General features: G+C 35.1%; 1 protein-coding gene across 1 annotated transcript; it reads left to right on the top strand.

Annotated features, from left to right (window-relative positions):
• The first annotated feature begins 4071 nt into the window (after positions 1 to 4071).
• LOC101392489 (olfactory receptor 2W3-like) lies at positions 4072 to 5060 on the top strand. Its single transcript, XM_014796295.2, has one exon. The coding sequence runs from the start codon at positions 4134 to 4136 to the stop codon at positions 5058 to 5060; it is 927 nt and encodes a 308-aa protein (XP_014651781.1). The 5' UTR covers positions 4072 to 4133.
• Positions 5061 to 22272: the final 17212 nt, after the last annotated feature.

Genomic DNA, 22272 nt, shown 5'->3' on the forward strand with positions numbered 1-22272 from the left:
TTGTCTCTTGCTTTTCTTCCATCTCTCCTCCTACCATACACCTCTCAGCTCTTGTCAGCAGTTAACTCATGCCTTCTCAAAATTGACCTTAGTATTCTAACAATTCTAAACCCATAATGGGTAAAGGAGAATCAGATTAGCAAAACTGGCTTATCACAGAGATAAAAGAGGCAATCATATTTCTTCCCATATGTCTGAGCACATTTCTACCCACCTGACACCTAAAGAAAATTGATGTTCAATAAGTGAGGAAAAAATAGACAAATAAAATAAAATAAATAATAAAAAAACGAGAGTGACCAACAGTATCTGCCACTATATGTATACATGCCACATAATATATATACTGGTTATAATCATTATTGATTTAAAATATTTGCAAAATGCATCTAGATTTTTTGCATATTTTAACTACTATTACTCAGTAATCATGCAAAATAAATTGTCATATTATTCTTCTAATAATTTTGATCATAATCCTTTTCAATAATTGTTTTAGGTTATATTTGCAATATCCAGTTTCCCAAAAAAGGTTATTTTTAGCAATTTATCTTTGTTAATAACATTGTTATGATTGAATTTATCATTTTTTAACTTAAAGTCCAGCAAATTGTGAACTAATTAATAATTAAGTATTTTTTATTTGTTTAAGAAAACGGAGTTTTGGCACCACTTCCTTAGCTTGATTTATCTTACACAGACTTCTTTGACATTCTTCGATTGGGACCAAACCAGCAATTAAAGGACTCAAAGCAATCAGTTCACCTTCTTGCATCAAATGGGTAATTATTGGGGTCATAAGTTAATACATTATCTTTCTGTTTTAGCCTCATGCTGTTTAGAAACCTGGTTTGAGGGTCAAACAGGCCTGGATCCAAATCCCACTTCTACAACATCCTAGCTGCGTACACTTGGTAAGTTACTTAACGCCTATATCCTTCAAATTCATGTATGAGGATTAAATACAAGCAGTCCAAGAAAATACTTAGCACAGTCCTCAGCACTAAGTAGGGGCTTAATAATATTGATAGTCATTATACATTCATTTGTGTGAGTTTTTGATGAATATCTGTTTCTCCCCCTAGACCATAATTCAGTGAGGTAAATTACTGCCTATTTTAGTAAGCATTATATCTCTAGCATATAACACAGTGTTTAGCATATAACAGGAGCTCAATAAACATTTGTTGATTATGGAATTATTTATTAATATAAATATTTTTAGTAATTTTTATTTCAAAGATGATAATCTTAACTTTTCTGACCTAAAGCTGTTTCAGCATATATATCAGCAGAGCCCTTTTTATGTCGCTTAGAATATAACTTCCAGTCAAAAGTTTTCTTCTCAGATCATCTATATAGCTATAATTAATTTAAACTGGCTAAAATTGTTCACTCTTTATTGTTAACTCTATTAATATTTATATTCAAAATAGCATGGGAAAAGTTCTCATCTTGATCATGTATAACGTAGACCTAGTCTTTTCTGTTTATAGTAGTAATAACAAATATCCATAATATGTTTTTCTTATGTGTGAGGCACTTTATGAACATATGTAATGGTGTGTAAAGATATCAATATGTACGATACTAGTGTAGAGGTGGAGATGGAGGTGTGGCTCTTTCACTCTCACTTGCCTCTCCTAGATCTTGGTTTTACGCTTAGATGGCCAGAAAAGATCACTAGTTATAGTAGGAACTAGTTACAGTAACTAGTTAAAGTGGTAACTGGTAGAGTCATAAAGGTCTCTGTGCACCTGAGTGAGAGGTGGCACTGAAAGCTGTAACTGCACATCAGCCCTGTGAGGTAATGAAATTGTAATTTCACAGGACAATTCATAGAGTATTAAGCCTAGGTCTTCCGACTCAAACACCATATTCTGTAGACAGAGTACAGGAAATATCTTTATTAATTCAAGGTACTGAGAAATGTCCTGTTACATGACAGGTCATAAAATCATCTTTGAGTATTTTAAACTATATGGTTTTGGCAGTGCCTTTGACACATTTAAATGAACCTAAAACTTTTACTTCTTCAATTACATAATACAAACAAGGGAATCTTTGGTTCCAGAAAGTATTGAAAGGATTTTGAGATTTTTCTTGTGCACAGAAAAGTTTTTTATAAAGTCCACATTTATGATGTTTAATTGATCCATCAATCTGAAATATTAAAAATTGATTTACCTGGATTTACTTCTTATTTGACACTTAGCTCTTTCTTGGAGAAAAAGGGATATTATTATTATTATTATTGTTATTTTTGCTGAGGAAGATTCACCCTAAGCTAACATCTGTGCCAATCTTCCTTTATTTTGTATGTGGGTCGCCACCACAGCATGGCCGCCAATGAGTGGTGTAGGTCAGCGCCCAGGAACTGAACCTGGGCGTCCGAAGCGAAGTGTGCTGAACTTAACCACTAGGCCAAGGGGCTGACCCCCAGCATATTATTTTTTTAAAGCAAGATAATAGCCTTCTCTGTCAGTGTATTAAAATTTCTAAATCGTATCAATGGAATTTATATACAAATACATATATAAATTTCTGTGATATAAATAGAATTATATCATTTATCATTACATCATTTACAATTTTATCATATTATTTTATATCTTTATATTAGTATAGGTTTATATTTATATAAATGATTATATCTAATCATTTTATAATTTATGTCATTTTAAAATTTGATGTGACAAAGAACTATATATCTGCCTCACAGTTATATCTAGCTAAAAAGTGTAATTATGAACATCATTCATAAAAGGAAGAAATTGTTAAAATACAATATTCATTGAAAAATTTTTATAATTGTGTCTTTCATAAAATAGCAATTTTATGAAATATGTGAGTATGTATTCGTAGGTGAGAAAAATAAGAACTTTTTTAAAGGATAAAGTAACAGCAAGGATCTCATCATTTACAAAAGAATTTATGTGTTGTTATGGATTCAATTGTTGAATAAAAATTGTAAGTTTATGCCTTGAATTCCAGTGAATAAAACAAAATCAGGGCCGGACCCGTGGCTTAGCGGTTAAGTGCGCGCGCTCCGGTACTGGCGGCCCGGGTTCGGATCCCGGGCACGCACCGACGCACCGCTTCTCCGGCCATGCTGAGGCCGCGTCCCACATGCAGCAACTAGAAGGATGTGCAGCTATGACATACAGCTATCTACTGGGGCTTTGGGGGAAAAAAATAAATAAATAAAATTATAAAAAAACAAACAAAAAAAACAAAATCAGCCTTTATTTCTGTTTTTACTGTTATACAAAAAGTCACTTTTGAGTTCTATTGATAGACTTTTCTATGATCTGTGACATTATAGCTCAGTGACAAAGAAATGTTTTCCCAAAAGTGAAAAGCTAAAAAGCATCAAAAAATTAATCAATCTTATGGCGAATAACTTCAAATTTAAACAATATGGGGCTTTTTTTGGACCAAACAGTTGCCAAAGATTTAGGGAAAAACATGCTGGTTAGAGTACAGCAAAATAGGTGCCTCCATAATCTCTCTATCAAGACCTTCAAAATATTGTAAATACTTTACAATAAAAAAATATTTTTACAGGAAATAAAATATTGTAAATATCCTTAATGATAAACCACAGAGAGGTGTTTGGAAAAATGATAACAGCTATAGGAATATTATACAGACATTTATGATTATTTTTTGCAGAATTTTAAAAACAAAGCAAATTCTCACAATATAAAATTAACTGAAAGGAAATTCAGAATATATGAAATTTGGGAACAAACTGTGATTCAGGTTGCATTAAATTATGTACACTCATAAGAAAAGACTGAAAAGAAATACGTCACTATTGCAATAGCGGTTGTGTCTGGGGTATGGGTAATCTTTTCCTATCTTTTATATAGGTCTATGTTTTCCAGATATTCTACAATGATCTATACTGCTTTGGTATCCAAAGAGAAATAAAAGAAACCAATAAAAACAGATATTCTTTCTTAAATATATTATCTATATCTGCACAGAATATTAAAATTTTATGTAATTATTTTGCCTGGTCACTTGATATTACCCTCATCTCTTTGTTGATTTCTTAGCCTGCTTGATTAAGAACGTGATGTCTTCCTATCTGCTTCCCTGAAGGAGTGTACTGATTATCCACTGTCATGACCAATCAGAGCTGCCAGGAAAGGTTCATCTTGTTGGGTTTTTCAGACAGACCCAGGCTGGAGCAGATCCTCTTTGTGTTTGTCCTCATCTTCTACCTTGTGACTTTAGTGGGCAACATTGTCATTATCTTGGTTTCCCGCTGGGACCCCTGCCTCCATACGCCCGTGTACTTCTTCCTCACCAACTTGTCCTTCTTAGATCTCTGCTTTACCACCAGTTCCATCCCCCAGCTGCTTTTCAACTTAAGCAGCCCAGACAAGACCATCAGTTACACTGGTTGTGCCATCCAGCTCTTCATGTTCCTGGGACTGGGTGGCACAGAATGTGTTCTCTTGGCAGTCATGGCTTATGACCGCTTCGCTGCAATCTGCAAGCCCCTCCACTATTCAGTCATTATGCACTCTCAGCTCTGTGGGAAACTGGTGTCTGTAGCCTGGGGAGTTGGGCTTCTCAACTACCTGGTTATGTCTCCAGTGACTATGAAGCTGCCACGATGTGGGAGATGTAGGGTGAAACATTTTCTATGTGAGATGCCAGCTCTGATAAAAATTGCCTGTGTGGACACAGTGGCTGTGGAGAGCACCATTTTCATCTTATCAGTAATAATTGTCCTAGTGCCCCCGTCGCTTATCCTCATCTCTTATAGCTATATTGCCCTAGCAGTGCTGAGGATCAAGTCAGTCGCAGGAATAAGGAAGGCTTTCCACACATGTGGGTCCCATCTCACTGTAGTCTCCTTGTTTTATGGGAATATTATCTATATGTATATGCAACCAGGAAATAATTCGTCCCAGGACCAAGGGAAATTCCTTATCCTTACTCTCTTCTACAACTTGGTGACCCCCATGTTGAACCCTGTAATCTACACGCTGAGAAACAAGGATGTAAAGGGTGCACTGAAGAGGCTTGTGTCAGGAAAGTAAGGCAACAGTGACTTTTCCTAAGGTTGCTTCTTTTACTTATTTAATAGAAATAAATAATTCTTAAAGTGAAAATTTAAAGTTACCTACCCAATAAGAACCTGCAGGGATGGAGTTTGGGAATATGTACTATGAAGCCCCAAATATGATGCTGATAATTAGCTGAATTATAGGTAAATTTTAATTTGCATAATATCTTATGTCTGACACTTCGAATCATCTTTTCTCCTCCTTTCTAAGTTGGCCACATCTAACTGAAATCCAACAAAACCATGAATGAATGCTTCAGTACTGTGGATTGACTGGCAGAAATTATGCCCAAATAAAATAATATGATAATCTTTCTTATTGATATTTTGTGTAATTGTCATTTTTATTATGGAATTGAGCCAGTGGAGTGCCAAAATACTTAAAATACATTCATCCTCTGATATCTTTAAATTTCATTACCTGGAGAAGATAGATCATTAGCCTATACGTGGCTCATGATATCATTTAAATTATTTGAGCTCAACATTGTTTCTCTGATCAGCTGCATTGAAATTATCAGAAGTTTTTTGTTTGTTTGTCTTAAATATAGATTCTCAAGTTCCAACCACCAAATTTCTGACATTTAGTAAATCTGGAAATATATGTGTTGAAAAAACTCCTCATGTAGTTCTAACATGGATTTAAGTTTGAAAATAAATGATCCATTCCAAATCCTTTCATTCGACAGATTAAGAAACTGAGGCATGGTAAGATGTAGTTATCATTAAACAGACCATAAATAGTAGAGCTAAGATTTTAACGCAAGTGTTTGAATGTATCAGGATGAGTATAAATGCTTTCAGTTTTTCAATACAAATTTTATTTAAGGGGCTGTTAAAAGTGACAATAATAAAAACAAGTGGAAGCTGTGTGTGTGCAAGTATGCATGCATTCACATTTATACACACACCAGCATTATGGTCGTTGTGCAAAGTTACAAGTGATGAATTTTCATTTAGAAATAAATTCAAGAGTGTCTTCTCGCTGTGATTCATCTTAAGAACAAATGTCTTATCCTGGCAAGCCCTTTAAATAGTTATTTTTTCAACTAAAATTTTAAAGTAGATATTGCTAGACATAACTTTGACACAAGGCATGATAAAAGTTAACCATATAATTTTATTATATTGTTTTCCTTTTATTGGAGATGTTTATTTGCATCTATTTTCTTAAACAGCATATTAAGCCTCTCTTATGCGCTAGATATCACATTAAGTAGTATCCTTTGGCATTCAATGCAAAAAAGTAGTAAAGGTCATTTAAAAGAATGAAAGAGGAGAGTTTTCCTGGAGTGAACTAGATAAGGACACTTTATTTTTCAGTTCAGAAGGTGTTTCTTTTTTTTTTTTATTCTTTTTTTTTTTTTTTTATTGCAGTAACATTGGTTTATAACATTGCAAAAATTTCAGGTGTACATCATTGTACTTCTATTTCTGCATGGACTACATCATGTTCACCACCAAAATACTAATTACAACCCATCACCACACACATGTACCGAATTATCCCTTTCACCCTCCACCCTCCCCCCTTCCCCTCTGGTAACCACCAATCCAATCTCTGTCCCTATGTGTTTGTTTATTGTTGTTATTATCTACTACTTAATGAAGGAAATCATACGGTATTTGGCCCTCTCCCTCTGACTTATTTCACTTTGCATTATACCCTCAATGTCCATCCATGTTGTCACAAATGGCTGGATTTCGTCGTTTCTTATGGCTGAGTAGTATTCCATTGTGTATATATACCACAGCTTCTTTATCCATTCGTCCCTTGATGGGCACTTAGGTTGCTTCCAAGTCTTGGCTATTGTGAATAAGGCTGCAATGACAGAAGGTGTTTCTATCATTGGAGTGCTTCGCTTTCCTCTCTACAATCACTCACATCATAGTGACAGTTCACAGTGCTTCAGTTTTTCCTCTTATGCCAATAACCCACAAATCTGAATTCCACACTAAAAACTGATTTCAAACACCAGGCATTATATTTCCGACTATTTTTTGGCCAAAATCATCCGTGTGATGGACAAATTTAACTTTTATAGATCAAACTCATCTTTTATAAAGCAAAATATTCTTTCTCTTGATTCATCTTTTTCTCCAATGGAAGAAATGTTTACAAAGATTGAAAACATTAGAAATATCTTTGGCTTCTATCTCTATCTTCCTCTGAAATCCTCTGCAACCCAAACCATTAGGCCCTAGCATGTAGTAAATACTCAATAAATATTTCCTGATTGAGTGAATAAAAAATAGTTTCTTATCCTATATTTTTCTTATGAAAATTATCATATAATGTGCAAATATAAGGCATTTGTCTCTTTCTATAAATCTTTGTATATCTACATGGCCCACAAAGGTGGGGGAATTCTGAAAAGAAGCCATCACACAAAGCTGGGGCTCCAAAAGGCTATAACCTGGAGGTAAGGGTACATGGGAAATACACCTGTCAGGCAGAACACAGAAAAGAAAGTTGCCCCTCTTGACTTTGGAGAATGGAGCGGCTGGTGGGTGGGAAGGAGGCTTTGTCCTGAAAACATATAACTTCAAGTCTGCCAACACGTGTATTTGTAACCAAAATACACACTATATGGTCTGAGAAAACTAAAGTAGAGAATTTAATGTAAAGTTATCCCAGGTTGATAAGACAATCCCATAGGTAGCTTCTTGCTCCTTTGTAAGTGATCTGCTCTTTCTAGATACTTTTATAATTTTCCCTGTCTCTGATACTCTTAAATTTAACTTCAATGTGTTTCAATGTGGGTTTTTCCTTGTCTCTCTCCTTTAAACAGAAATTTTCACTTTTTGTCTAAATTCCAAAAATTTATTTCCATTATGTTTTCAGGTATTTCCTCCTCTCTATATTTATTTTCTCTCATTCTTGGAGTCCTATTCTCTAGTGTTAACATTTTAACTTCTGTTCATCAGCTCTCTCCAATTTACTGTTCTTTTTTCTTTTCCTTGGTCTATTCTTCTTTCGTGAATGAGACTTCTTCATTCTTCTCTTCCAGTTCACTAATTCCTCGTGCAGATGTAGTCATTGTACGTGTTATCTATTTTGGTATTTATTAAAACATATATTTTATATCATTTTACCTCGGTTCCATTTTTAATTTTTCTTTTGCTTGTTTAATATTGATAATACCTTTCCTTATTTCTTTTAACTGACTTACCTTAGCTCGTTTTATATTTTTCCATGTTTTGTTGGAATTTTTAATCTAGTACTTCTTTTTTTACTGAAACAGCTGTTCTCTTTAAGTGACCTGTGATTTTTTGCCTATGCTCATTTTCCTCTGAGTATTGGCTCCTCTTTGAGACATTGTGTATAATGGAAGACATGACCCTATTGTGTCTCACCTAGAGCAACCTCTCAAGGTGGGGATGGTATGAACCCTACAGTGGAGTAAGAGAGTTGAGGAAATAACTGCCTGAGGTTGTTAGTCATAACCCTTGCCCTTCCTTCCCTGCCCCTTACAAACATAGGTGTTCTGTGCTGCTCTGATTTTATTCCTGAGGACACTTGCACCAGAATTATGTCTTGCTGAAGTTGTAGGGCAAACACTGCACCCCTTAAGACAACAGCAGGGGAGAAGCTAGAGCAGAACCCTCACACTCTCTTTCCTATTTTAACCATTATAATTGTGCTGGGAAGTCTTCTACCCCAGGCCAACCCACCATCCTATATATATACCAATACCTCTAAATTTCTTACAGTTTTTTCTATTTACCTTCTCTAGTTTTTTCAGTATTTATCTTAGAGAAGAGAGTCAGCATTCATCATAGCTCAGCATCTTGTTTAGGAGCAGACTCTGTTTTTTTGTTCCTTTATTTCTTGCTCATATTTTCAGAACTCTCTGGTGACTATTAAACCATATTAGTCATGTATTTTTATATTCTATGTCTAAAAATTCAGAAATCCAAGTCTGTCTGAATCTGCTCTCCTTTGTTTCTCCCTTGCTCTTACGCATGGAACCTTATTTCCTTGTGTGTTGACATGATTTTGGACTGTGAATTGCTCATTCCCTTGAAACTTTACCTGTGGGATTCTTTGAAGCCTGACATAAAGTTGTGTTCCTCCAGACAGGGTTTGCATCTGTTTGTTTAAGTCACTTAGATACAATAGAATTATTTCAAAGAAACACTGAATGCAAAAGGACAATGGAGTATTATTTTCAAAAAAATCTAAGGAAAAACTTCAAACCTAGATTTTTTTCTGTCCATTCAAATGGCCAGTTAAAGATAAGTACATGAGGGCCGGCCCCGTGGCTTAGCGGTTAAGTGCGCGCGCTCCGCCACTGGCGGCCCAGGTTCGGATCCCGGGCGCGCACCGACGCACCGCTTCTCCGGCCATGCTGAGGCTGCGTCCCACATGCAGCAGCTAGAAGGATGTGCAGCTATGACATACAACTATCTACTGGGGCTTTGGAGGGAAAAGAATAAATAAATAAACATTTAAAAACAAAAAGATAAGTACATGATAAAACTTCTCGATACATAAAGCTGCAGAAGTTAGCCATGCAAATACCTATGTTAAAAAAGTTTGAGATAAATAGTTGAGTAAGAGAAGAATAATATATAGGGCATACAGCAAGAAATATATAGAGTAAAACAGATCAAATACCTCGGTAAAGTTTATTGTATTTTAACAAACAGTTAAGACCAGGGAAATATATAAAATATTTCCATAATAGCACAGAATTTTTTTAACTATATAACATCAAACTTTTGAGGCTAGGATCGAGGAGTCCGAGGGATGTGAAAGTGTGTTAAATTCTTTACTTGTTAGGGGAAAAGAAGGTATTGACATCAATTTTTAAAAGCAAGAAAGGACCAAAAAAAACCTCTGGAAATTAGAACAAATGGAAATAAGAAGTTATGATTGACTCAATATCTTAATAGTTATAGTATCTCTAAATGAGCTAAACACTCCCTTCTTCTAATTTAAAAAACAAAGATTGACTAATTGGATGGGGAAAAAAACCCCATCAAACTGTATACTGTTTACAAGAGACACACCAAGACATGGGGACATGAAAAAGATAAGAGTAAAAAATGAAAAAATATTCCAGACTGGTGTTGTTATGTTAATATCTAATAAATAGACTTTAAGACAAAAAGTATTACTAGATATGGAGAGATTTACAAAGTAATGATAAAAGTTCAAAGGTTCAATTCATTATGAATTTCAAATATAAATGCCCCTAATAAAATAGCCTCAAAATATATGAAACAAAAATAGAAAGAAATAAAGGGAGAAAAAACTAAATCCACCACCATAATATAATATTTCAACACTACTTTAGATTGTTGGTGAAAAATGCAAAATAATAAAAAGCAAGGATAGGGCCAGCGGGTTGCATAGTGGTTAAGTTCGCGTGCTCCCCTTAGGCGCGTGGGGTGCACAGGCCCGGATTCCGGGCATAGACACACAGACCGCTTATCAAGACATGCTGTGGCAGGCGTCCCAGATATAAAGTAAAGGAAGATGGGCACGGATATTAGCCCAGGGCCAATCGTCCTCAGCAGAAAGAGGTGGAGTGGCAAAGGATGTTAGCTCAGAGCTAATCTTCCTCACACACACAAAAAAAAAAGCAAAGATATAAAGGATCCTATAAACAAAATAGACAAGATTGATCTAAGGAAAAACTATAGATTCTGCGCCCCAAAATAGAAAAGACACATTTTTATCAGACACAGAAGGAACATTACACAAAGAAAGCCTCAAGTATGTTTTAAAGACAGTTGTCATTCAGTCCATGATCTCTGACAAAAACACGTTAGAAATTAATATCAAAATATACATAAAATAATCTTCTGTTTAGAACTTTAAAGGCATAGTGTAAAAAATTCATAGATTATTATTCCATGAAATAATCAGAATATTCATGGATTAAAGGAGAAATCATAATAAAAAGTTAAGACTGATAATAAAAACATTACATATCACAACTTTGTAAACATAACAAAAGCAGTAATTCAAAGAAAGTTTATACCCTTGAATACTTACATTAGAAGAGAAGAAATCCTCAATGTTAATGACCTAAGTGTACATCTTAAGATGTTAGAAAAGGAACAATATAAGCAGAAGAAAGAAAGTAGAAATTGAAATTTAAAACATTACCACATACATTGGAAAGACGGCAGTGTCAGCAGAGTAGCATGAATTTTTTTCCTCTCTTCCTTTCTTGTTTTCTTCCTTCCTTTCTTCTTTCCTTTTTTTCTTTCTTTTCAGCTTCATTGAGGTATAATTGACATACAGTAACTGCACATACTTAAAGTGCATAATTTAATAAGTTTTGATATATGTATACATGTGTGTTTTCATAGATGCCCTTTATCAGGTTGAGGAAATTCATTTCTATTTTTAGTTTGCTGGGAGTTTTTATCAGAAGTGGATGTTGAATACTATTGAATGCTTTTTCTGCATTTATGGAGATGATCACGTATTTTTTCTGTTTTAGTTTGTTAATATGATGAATTAAAATGTTAAACTAACTTTTCGTTCCCGGGATGAGCCCCACTTGGTTATGATGTCTTATCATTTTTATATATATAGTTGGATTCAATTTGCTGAAACTATGTTTTGAATTTTTGCATGTATGTTTATGGATGATATCAATCTGTAATTTTTTAAACCAATTGTATATACCTGTGTAAGCATCACTTAGAGCAAAATATAGAGTGTATACTTCACCCTAAAAAATTTCTTCATGTCTCCTCCCAGTCAAAATCCCCAAAGGAAATCACTGTTCTGCTTTCTGTCATCTTAAATCAGTCTTTTGATGATTCTAGAAGTTCGCAAAACTAGAATCATATAGTATCCATTCAAATGACCTCTCACGCAACAGAAGGTTTTTGAGATTCATCCCTGTTGTTGCATGTATCAATAGATTTTTCATTTTTGTTGATAAACGGAACTACATTTTGTGAATTATCACATTTTTATCCATTTTTCTGTTATAGACTTTTGCATTGTTTCTGGTTTTGTGCTATAATGAACAAAACCACTGTGAGACTACTCTTGTACAAGTCTTTTTTTGTGGACATCTGCTTTCATTTCTCTTAGGAAAATACCCAGGAGTATAAATACTCAATCATAAAGGATATATGTTTAACTTTATTAAAAAAATAGCCCAAACGCTTTTCCAGAATATTTCTCTGTCTCCATATTCCACAAGCAACACATGAGGGTACCAGCTGCTCTGCAGCCTTACTAATATTTGATGTTATCAGGATTTCTGTTTTATAATTTAGCAATTATACTGATTTTAAAGTGGGAACTTGCAGTTTCAATTTGCATTTCCCTGAAAATTAAAATGCTGGGCACATTTTCATGTGCTTTTTGCCATTCATACATTTTATTTTGTGAAGCGTCTGGTTTAAGCTTTGTGCCTACTCTTCACTAAATTGTTTGCTTCTTTTAAAATGATTTTTACACATTCTTTATATATTCTGGATACAAATCTTTTTTCATATATATATATTACACATATTTTCTTCCAAGTTGTGGTTGATCCATTAATTTTCTAAGTGTTGTCTTTTGAGGAGGAGAAATTTTTAATTTTGATAAAGTCCAATTTGTAATTTTTTTATGGCTAGTGCCTCTAATGTCCTAAGAAATATTTCCCTAGGATAAAGTAGGGATATTCTTCTATATATTTTTTTCTGTATGCTTCATAGCTTTATCTTTTCTGTTTAAGATTTTGATCCATCTCTAATTAATTTTGGGGTCTGGTATGAGGTATGTGTCATGGTTCATTTTTAAATATGTTGTATTCAGATGTTCTAGTGCCATCTGTTAAAACGTTCTTTTCCTCATTGAATTTTCTTCAAGTTTTTATCAAATTCAGTTGACAAATGAATTGTCAATCGGATGTGGAAATATTTCTGAACTCTTTATTTTGATTCTTTGATCTATTTTTCCATCGTTATGACAATTCCATACTGTTGTGACTATGGTAGCTTTAAAATATGTCTTGAAGTAGCTAATTCAAGTCATCCACCTATATTTTTATTCTTTGCATTTTCATATAAATTTTACAATCTGTTTGCCAATTTCTACAAAAAGCTAGCTGAGATGTTGATTTGAACTACATTGGATCTATAGATCAATTTGGGAGGATTCCCATTATAACAATAGTGAGTCTTCTAACTCATGGGCACGGTATATCTCTCCTTTTATTTAGGTCTTAATTTCTCTTTGCAATGTTTTGTATTTTCAGGATAGAGGTCTTGAATATATTGTGATAAATTTATTCTAATTCTTTTGTTTTTGATGCTACTGTAATTTGGATATAACTTCATCATCCACTTGTTTGTTGCTAGTGTATAGAAAGAAAATCTATTTTCACATCTTGACCTTGTATCCCACAACTTTGATAAATTCACTTTAAGTTCTAATATTTTGTGAATGTCTTAGGTTTTTCTACGTAAAATCACTTTTTTCTCCAAATAATGAGTTTTTCTTCTTGCTTTCAAATTTTGTGCTTTTTTTCTTCTTCCACTTTATTGCACTGATTAGAATATCCAGGATAATGTTGACTAGAAGCGGTGAGAGTAGATTTATTTGCTTTATTCTCAATCTTAGAGGGAAGTCATTTATCATTTCACCATTAAGTATGATTTTAGTTCTAGGATTTTCCTAGACGCCTTTAACAAATTGAGGAAGTTTCCTTCTATTTCTAATTTCCTGAGATCTTTTATCATGAATGTTTTTTAATTCTACCAAATGCTTTTCCTCCATCTATTGAGATGATTACATATTTACCTTTTATTCCACCAATGTGGTGAGTTACATTAATTGAGTTTTGAATGTTAAACAACCTTACATGCTTGGGACAAAAATCACTATGTCATGATGCATTGTGCTTTTATATATTGATCATTTTTTTTTGCTAATATTTTGTCAAGGAATTTTGTGTCTTTCTTCAGGCAGATTTGATTCTGAACTTTGTTTTCTTAGAAGATTCTGCTTCATTCTTAATATTAGTAATGTGTCCTTTCTCTCCTTTTTTGCTTAATTAGTTTTCCTAGGAATGTAATAGTCTTGCTAGGTTTTTATCAATTTGATTATTATTTTCAAAGAACCAGCTTTTGGTCTTCCTGATTTTCTATGTTGATTGTGTTTTTTTATTTCTTTATTTCTACTCTTATCTTTATTATGTCCTTTCTTCTACTTTTCCTGCATTTGGTTTGGATTTTGGACTCGTTGGTATTTTTGATCAGGTAAGACAAGAGGACTGCTTGTATCCTTCAGATAGTTTTCCAGTTTAAGTTGTAACTTCAGAACATTGATAAATATTTCTCCCTCATCTTTTTTCTGAGGTAAATTTCATGACTATTTGCCTACATCTATTTACGTATCTATCCCTTTATCACTATCTCCAAGTAGTAATACATATCTATTTATTCTGACAAATCAAATACTTTCTATTTTCTAATAAGCAACTGCAATAATTCCTACTCATAAATATTATATTAAGATAAATCATTATTTATGTGTGAAATTTTTAACTTTTAACAAAGTTAAAAATTTTTTTTAACTTTTAACAAAGTTTCATGGGTACATAAATCCTCATAAGTTAGGATTTTTCTCCCAAATTATACCTTACACAGGATGCTTCTAGGTTTTTTTCTTACTTTTGTTTAAATATCTTTCCTTTGTCAACCTTAAAAATGAATTAACAAGATCTTTAGCTAGTCAAAATGAGTTTATTGGGAAATAGCAGAGGAAGTGCAATTCAGGACAAGCAAACTATGGCGAACCATAGGTAAGTCCGAGGTGACAAAGGAAAGGTTCGCTTTTATTAGGTTTTAGGAGGGAATTGGGGAGGGCTGCAGAGGTTTTTGATCAGCTTCAAGAAGCAGTGGACAGCTTGTTGTTGCTGGGTCAGAAGGAAATCTTCTTTCTTACTGGTGGGATCTATAAACTGCTGGGAGTGGTACATACGTGAGAGTCCTCACTTCCCAGCTTCCCAATTCCACTTTGATTTAGGTTTCCTTTGTTCATTTTCTTTTCTTTTTTTTTTTTCTTTTTATTTAGAGAGGAAGATTGGCTCTGAGCTAACACCTGTTGCCAATCCTCTTTTTGCTTGAGGAAGATTGGTCTTGAACTAACAGTTGTGCCAATCTTCCTCTATTTTTTGTATGGGGGTCACTGCCACAGCATAGCTTGATGAGTGGTGTAGGTCCAAGCCCAACATCCAAACCTGCAAACCCCAGACCATTGAAGTGGACTGTGCCAAACTCAAGCACTATGCCCACCGGGCCAGCCCTTCCTTTGTTCATTTTCATACCTTATCTACATGACCCAGTTTGTTTCTCTTCTCATTGTTTGTCTCATAAAAAACAAATTCTTTCTATATGATATTCAGTTCTTCAACTTGAGAAATTAATTTTTATTTAATGACTTGAATATGTACAAAACTATCACTTTCAGGCTGAATTCTGATGTGCTTTATAAAATTAAAACTGAATCAATAAATTCAGCAAAGTTACAGAATATAAAACCAACATACAGAAATCAGTTTCTTTCTGTACACTAACAATGAGATATCTGAAAAAAAATAAGTAAACAATCATTTACAATAGCATCAAAAACAATAAAATACTTACGAATGAATTTAACTAAGGAAGTGAGATCTATAACTGAAAACTACAAGACTTTGATGAAAGAAATGGAAAAAGACACAAATGAACAATATCATGTGTTCATGGATTGGAAAATTAATATTGTTACAATGTCCACATTACCCAAAGCCGTCTATAGATTCAATGTAATCCCTATCAAATTCCAATGGCACTTTTCACAGAAATAGAGCAAATAATCCAAAAATTTGTAAGGAACCACAAAAGACACTGATTGCCAAAAGAGTCCTGAGAAAGAAGAACAAAGAACATCACACGTCCTGATTTCAAACTATACTATAAAGCTTTAGTAATAAAACAGTATAGTTCTGGCATAAAAACAGGTACATAGACCAATGAAACAGAATCAAGAGGGCAGAAATAAACCGTCACATATACAGTGAACTAATATTTGACAAGTGAACCAAGAATATTCAATGGAAATACTTTCTTTAATAAATGGTGTCAGAAAAACTGGATAATCACATGCAGAAGAAAGAAATTAGACCCCTATAACTCAAAATGGATTAAAAACTTAAACATAAGTTTTTATATACTTACAAAACATTGTGTATACATGCACAAGTGTGTGTGTGCATTTGTATGTATCACCAAGCCAATCTTTCATTATGGATATCATATACTATTCTTTCTCTCATAGTCACTTTTCATATCAAACATACAGAAATATTAAGTACAAAGTGAAGTTACTTTCTTTTAAAATGTTTTCATTTTAGACTTATTAAGTTGCCGAGGTTTCCAATGACATTTATTTTTCTAATATGACAGAGTGGGTGCTTTCTTTTGAAGCCCTTCTGAGTTCCAATTTCTGCCCTGAACACTTGTTCCCATTTAATGCCATCAGGAATTACAAGAATAATGGAATTTCCTGTCTTTTGGGGAGTTGAAGACTCAATAGGAAAAAGCTCTGTTCTCTTACGCACGTTAAAAATATTCTCTATCACTGATAAAAGAATGGTGACATTTATATTGAATAAAATTATAAATTTATTAGACAACAGAAGGCTACAGAAGGCTGTTTTGTATAATTCCTACATATGCCAGGTGCTATTCAAGTTTCCTACATATGTCAGGTGCTAGTTTGTTTGTTACTGTTATAACCAAGATCTTCTAACATATTATACTTTCCAACAGATTATCCAGTGTATGTGATAAAATTATTGATTTTGGGGTAATAATTTGGTAATTCAAAAGGTTGTTAAAATATTGCTTTGGAAAAAACATTTATGGCTTTTATTTTTAAAGTACATAATCATATTTGGTACAACATTGATTAATAATTTGTTACAAAGTATTTGTTTTCTAATATTTATAGCTCTTATTTTTTATTCTTATCTAACTTCATTGGCCAAGAAGGTCAATTGATGCAGACAGTAATAACAACATTTTTATGTTCCTAACATTTATAAGTTTGTTTTCTAGTAAGAATAATGTGTTTACTTTTCAATTGATTTTGTAAGCAAGGGAATGTTCCTATATATGGGACTATTAAGTATGTGTTTGTTTATAATGTATGTACATTTTTTCTATTTAAATAAGCAGGGAATCAATTAATCAACTAACCTCACAATAAGTAGTTACTATGCCAAAACAGTAAGTACTGATTCATAATGTCAAATGGGAAAACAAGAAGAAAAGAGGCCCAACAACTGATATATCCAAGCAGTCACATCAAGTGACTAAATAAAATTGAGCTTTAACAGTTCCAAGGTAGTAAACTAAACAATTTGTCCTAAAGAAGAGCAATAATTGCTCAGATTTGATTTCTTATTTCTTGAGAGGAGTCCTCTATGTGTACCTACTAACTATAATGAAGCATTAATAAAGCAGATATAAGTTTTCCATAGTTCTAACAGACCAGAGGAATATATAAAAATGACAGGTCAATGGTATATAATATTGACAAAGAAAGTGAAATTATAAAATAATTTAGATAGATGTTCTAGATTTAAAGAGGTAAAATTCTAAGTGAAAGAAACAGACTTAAAAGTCTTATTTATATAACAAGTAAATGTAACTGTAGAGGGCACTCATAGTCTTATTAGTATCTTGGCTTTAAAACACATACTAGATCCATTTCCTGAACAGAATCAATCCCAATTTATTTTTAACTAATATATTCTGGTATTTTTCTTTATTAATTTATTAATAAATTCTTTATTTATATATTGTTGTTCTTTATTTTTTCTTTTATTTCTTTGGGTTCCTTTTAATTATATATTAAGATGGGTGCTTATATGACTTATTTTAATTCTTTCTTGTTTAGTAATAAAAATGATTTGGCTTCTTCTGGGAGCATAAAACAGGACGTTAACAACCCTACCTGGAAGAAGAAGACACACTTCACAGAGTAAGAAATACTTTCACTAAACTATGCTGGTTGAAAAGACATCTGCTATATAAGGATGTTCAAAGTGGAAGGAGCAGCACAGGAAAGAGCTGATCTGTGAAACTAGAAAAACAGAGAAATACCACAACAAGAAGGACCTTGACTACAATGCCTAAGAGTTTAACTTTATTCTGAAGAAAATGGTGCACTGCCAAAGAAGTTTAAGCATAAAAAGAAATCATCATTTTTACCTATAAAGAAGATCCCTCACATGTACATTCATAATCTCACCTCTTAAAACAATATCCACTTGTGGAGGATGTACACATACCTTCAACATATACAGAGAGAGTAAGATAATTTGTGTAGTTTTCTCTCAATCCCCCACAATTAAAGTTTACCTTGAAACTATATTCAGATTTCCAGAATTCCAGCTCATTAATTTAATATTGATTAAGCATAAAGATTTTGAGAACCTAGAATACATAGGACATGGAATGAAGCACTGGGGATAGAGAGGTGAAGAAGAAGTAGATCATGTCCTGAAGGAGTTCACATTCTAGTGTGGAATATAGGCAGTCAAGAATCAATATCATGGTCATTGATTAAAAATAATAATAATTATGTAGGATAAGTTACAGGACCTCAAAATAGAGAGCAAGTGGGGATTTTGTGGTTTTCATAAAAACTATGATTCCTTGCCCACTCTCATCATTTCTTTTGACAGAGTACTAGAAGTCCTAGCCAGAGCAATTAGGCAAGAAAAAAATAAAAGGCATCCACATCAGAGAGGAACAAGTAAAATTGTCATTATTTGCAGATGACATGACATGATATATAGAAAATCCTAAAGACTCCACCAAAAAATTATTAGAACTTATAACTGACTTCAGTAATGTTTCAGGGTATGACATGGGTATACAAAAATCAGTTGCATCTATACACCAAAAAAAAAAAATCAGAAAGAGAAATTAAGAGAACAGTCCCATTTACGCTAGCATCAAAACCAATAACATACTTAGAAATAAATTTAATCAAGGAGACAAAACATCTATACACAGACAACTATGACTTTGATTAAAAAAAATTGAATAATTCTGCTGGGGATTGCTGGGAAATAGTGTCATAGGAAGACTCTGAACTCACTTCCTCCCATGTAAACAACAAATTTACAACTACCCTTGGAAAAATTACCCCTGAGAGAGAACAGGAAATTGGATAAAAAGAACTCCCACAACAAGGGATAGTACTGACTGAGGTGGGAGAGGCAGAAATAACTTTCTGGAGAGGAAGAAAACATAATTCTAGCTTCAGAGCTTCATGGCTGTGAGCAATATTAAGCCATTCAGGGGATCTGCCCCAACTTCCAACGTCTGAAACAAGTGCCACCTCACCTGGGGCTGGCCCCATGCATCTGCACCACTGAGAGAAGTTACAATGATCTTGCAAGCTAGAGACCTACAGCAATTGTGAGCCTCTCAGCCTAGCAACCAGCCACACTGAGGGCCTATCCACTTAACAGAAAAAGAGCAGCAGGAATGTGCTATTAGACCTTGCAGAAAACTGTGCTGGGGCTTCCCCTGCCCAATAAAATAACTGAAGGCATTGTAGCAGCCACTCACAGCTGAGCCTTACAACCAGATGGCCAGGTGGACACAGCCTTCCTGTGCATCTGCAATAAGAGAAACACTGCCACAACAGAAGGACACACATAGCCCACACAGGGGACACTCCTGGAACATTTGGGACTGGTGACAATAAGGAAGCACATTGCTGGGCCTCATAAGGCATTTCTTACCTAAAGCCACTTCTCCAAGTTCAGGAGACATAGCTGACCTACCAAAACATAGATAGAAGCACAGAGAAAAAGGCAAAATGAGGAGATAAAATATGTTCCAAATAAGGGAAAGAAAAACCCTCAGAAATGGAACTAAACAAAAAGAGATAAATAATCTACCTAATAAAGAGTACAAACTAATAGTTATAAGGATGTTCACTGATCTTGGGAGAAGAATAGATGAATACAGTGATAACTTAAACAGATAATTGGAACATATTAAAAAGAACCAATCAGAACTGAAGAATACAGATCAAGAAGTCAAGATGACAGCATAAGCAGACTCTGAACTCACCTCCTCCCGAGAACAAGGCCAATTTACAACTACTCGTGGAAAAATTACACCTGAGAGAGAACTGAAAACTGGATAAGAGGAACTCCTGCCAAACGACAATCTTAATTGAGGTGAAAGAGGCAGAAACTCCCTTCTGGAGAGAAAAAACACCGCCTTCACAAGCTACAGTGCCTCATAGCTGCCCGGGAGCAGCCCAAAGGTACCAGCCTCTCTGGAGGAGTGGGGCCTTGAGCCAGGGAGCACTCCCACTGTAGGCATTTTGTGGACCCAGTATAATTGAGATGAGTGGCATAATATCTGACTTTGCCTGCTACTAAAACATCGGGGAGTACCCCAGAAAAGCTGCAGCACAAAGAAATTAAATCGGCTCTTAAAGGACCCACATGCAAACTCACCCGTTTCAGAAAGCAACATAAAATCACCAGAAAGAAAGGTGCACAGTGCTTTCAAGAAAAAAGACTCACCTGATAGGCTCTGAGTGCATTGCAGTGAGAGGTGAGACCTCTCCAGGGACTGGGACATTGGCAGCAACCATTGTTGTGGCCTGGTGTGGTCATGCTGACACAGACACCATTGGAGTTCTCCCTGGGGCCTGCTAGCCCAGGGTCTGCCCCACCCACTAGAGCACCAATTTAATCCAGCTCAGCCAGGGCAGGCAGCCCACCATAGGGACTGGCCTTACCCAACAACAAGCCCTCAGGCAACTTGTGGGCCTGCATAGATTGGTGACTGGATTCTCTGCAACCTGGTGACTGAGGTCACTTCAGTGGGGCAGGGCGTGCACAAGGAGTAGGTGGAGAGTGTGGGGGGGTGGTGGAGTGTGTGGGGCTCCTGCCGTGGAGAGACTGGGTCCACATCAGGAGGTTCGGGCGCTAACAAGGGGCAGGACTGTGTGTGTGGACCTGTGGGTGGCAGGGCTTGTCAGCTGCAGAAGACTTGTGCTTCTCAAAGACCCACATAGGCAGTTTGCCCCACCTTCCAAAGCCTGACACAATTGGGTGCTCCTGTGCCTGAGGCCAGCCCCACCCAGCTGCAATCCTCAGAGAGCTGACAAGAGACATAACGGCTGGAGGCTTATAGCAATTGTAAGCCCCTGAGCCTAACAACCTGCCACGCTGAGGTCCTACTCACTTAAAAGAAATACTGCAACACAAATATGGCATTAGAACTTGCAGCCAACTGTGCTGGGGCTTCCCACACTTGATAAGGAGACTGAAGGGCCTACAACAATTACAAGCAGCTGAGCATTACAACAGCTGGCCAGCAGCACAACTGAGCCTCCCTGGGTGCCTATAGGGAGAGCAAACAAGCCACAACAGAAGGACACATGTAGCCCACGTAGGGGTCACTCTTGGAACATTGAGAACTGAGGGAAGCACACTGCAGACCTCCTAAAGCATCACTTACATAAGCTCACCTATCCAAGTGCAGGAGATGTAGCTGACCTGCCTAATACATAGACACAAGCACAGGGAAAGAGGCAAAATGAGAAGGCAAAGGAATACATTCCAAGTAAGGGAACAGGACAAAACCCCAGAAAAGGAACTAAGTGAAACAGAAATGAGAAACCTACCCAACAGGGAGTTCAAAAAAAGAGTGTTAAGGATGTTCACTGATTTGGGGAGAATAGAAGAACTCAGTGAGAATGTCAACAAAGAAATGGAAGATATAAAAAAGAACCAATCAGAAATGAAAAAAACAATACTGGAAATGAAAAATTCACTAGAGGGACTCAAAAGCAGAGTAGAGGATACAGAAGAACAGATCTGCGAGCTGGACAAAAGCCTGGAAGAAATTACCGAAGCTGAACAGGTAAAAGGAAAAAGAATTAAAAAGTGTGAGGACAGTCTAAGGTCCTCTGGGACAACATCAAGTGCACTAACATTCGTGTTATAGGTGTCCCGGAAGGAGAAGAGCAAGACAAAGGGGCAGAGAATCTATTTGATGAAATAATAGATGAAAACTTCCCTAACTTAAGGAAGGAAACAGACATCCAGGTACAGGAAGAACAGAAAGCACCAAACAAGATAAACTCAAAGAGGCCCACACCAAGACACATCATAATCAAAATGTCCAGA

The sequence above is a fragment of the Ceratotherium simum genome, chromosome 13 (assembly GCF_057802395.1).
Source record: "Ceratotherium simum simum isolate JZ-2026a chromosome 13, ASM5780239v1, whole genome shotgun sequence".
NCBI lineage: Eukaryota > Metazoa > Chordata > Mammalia > Perissodactyla > Rhinocerotidae > Ceratotherium > Ceratotherium simum.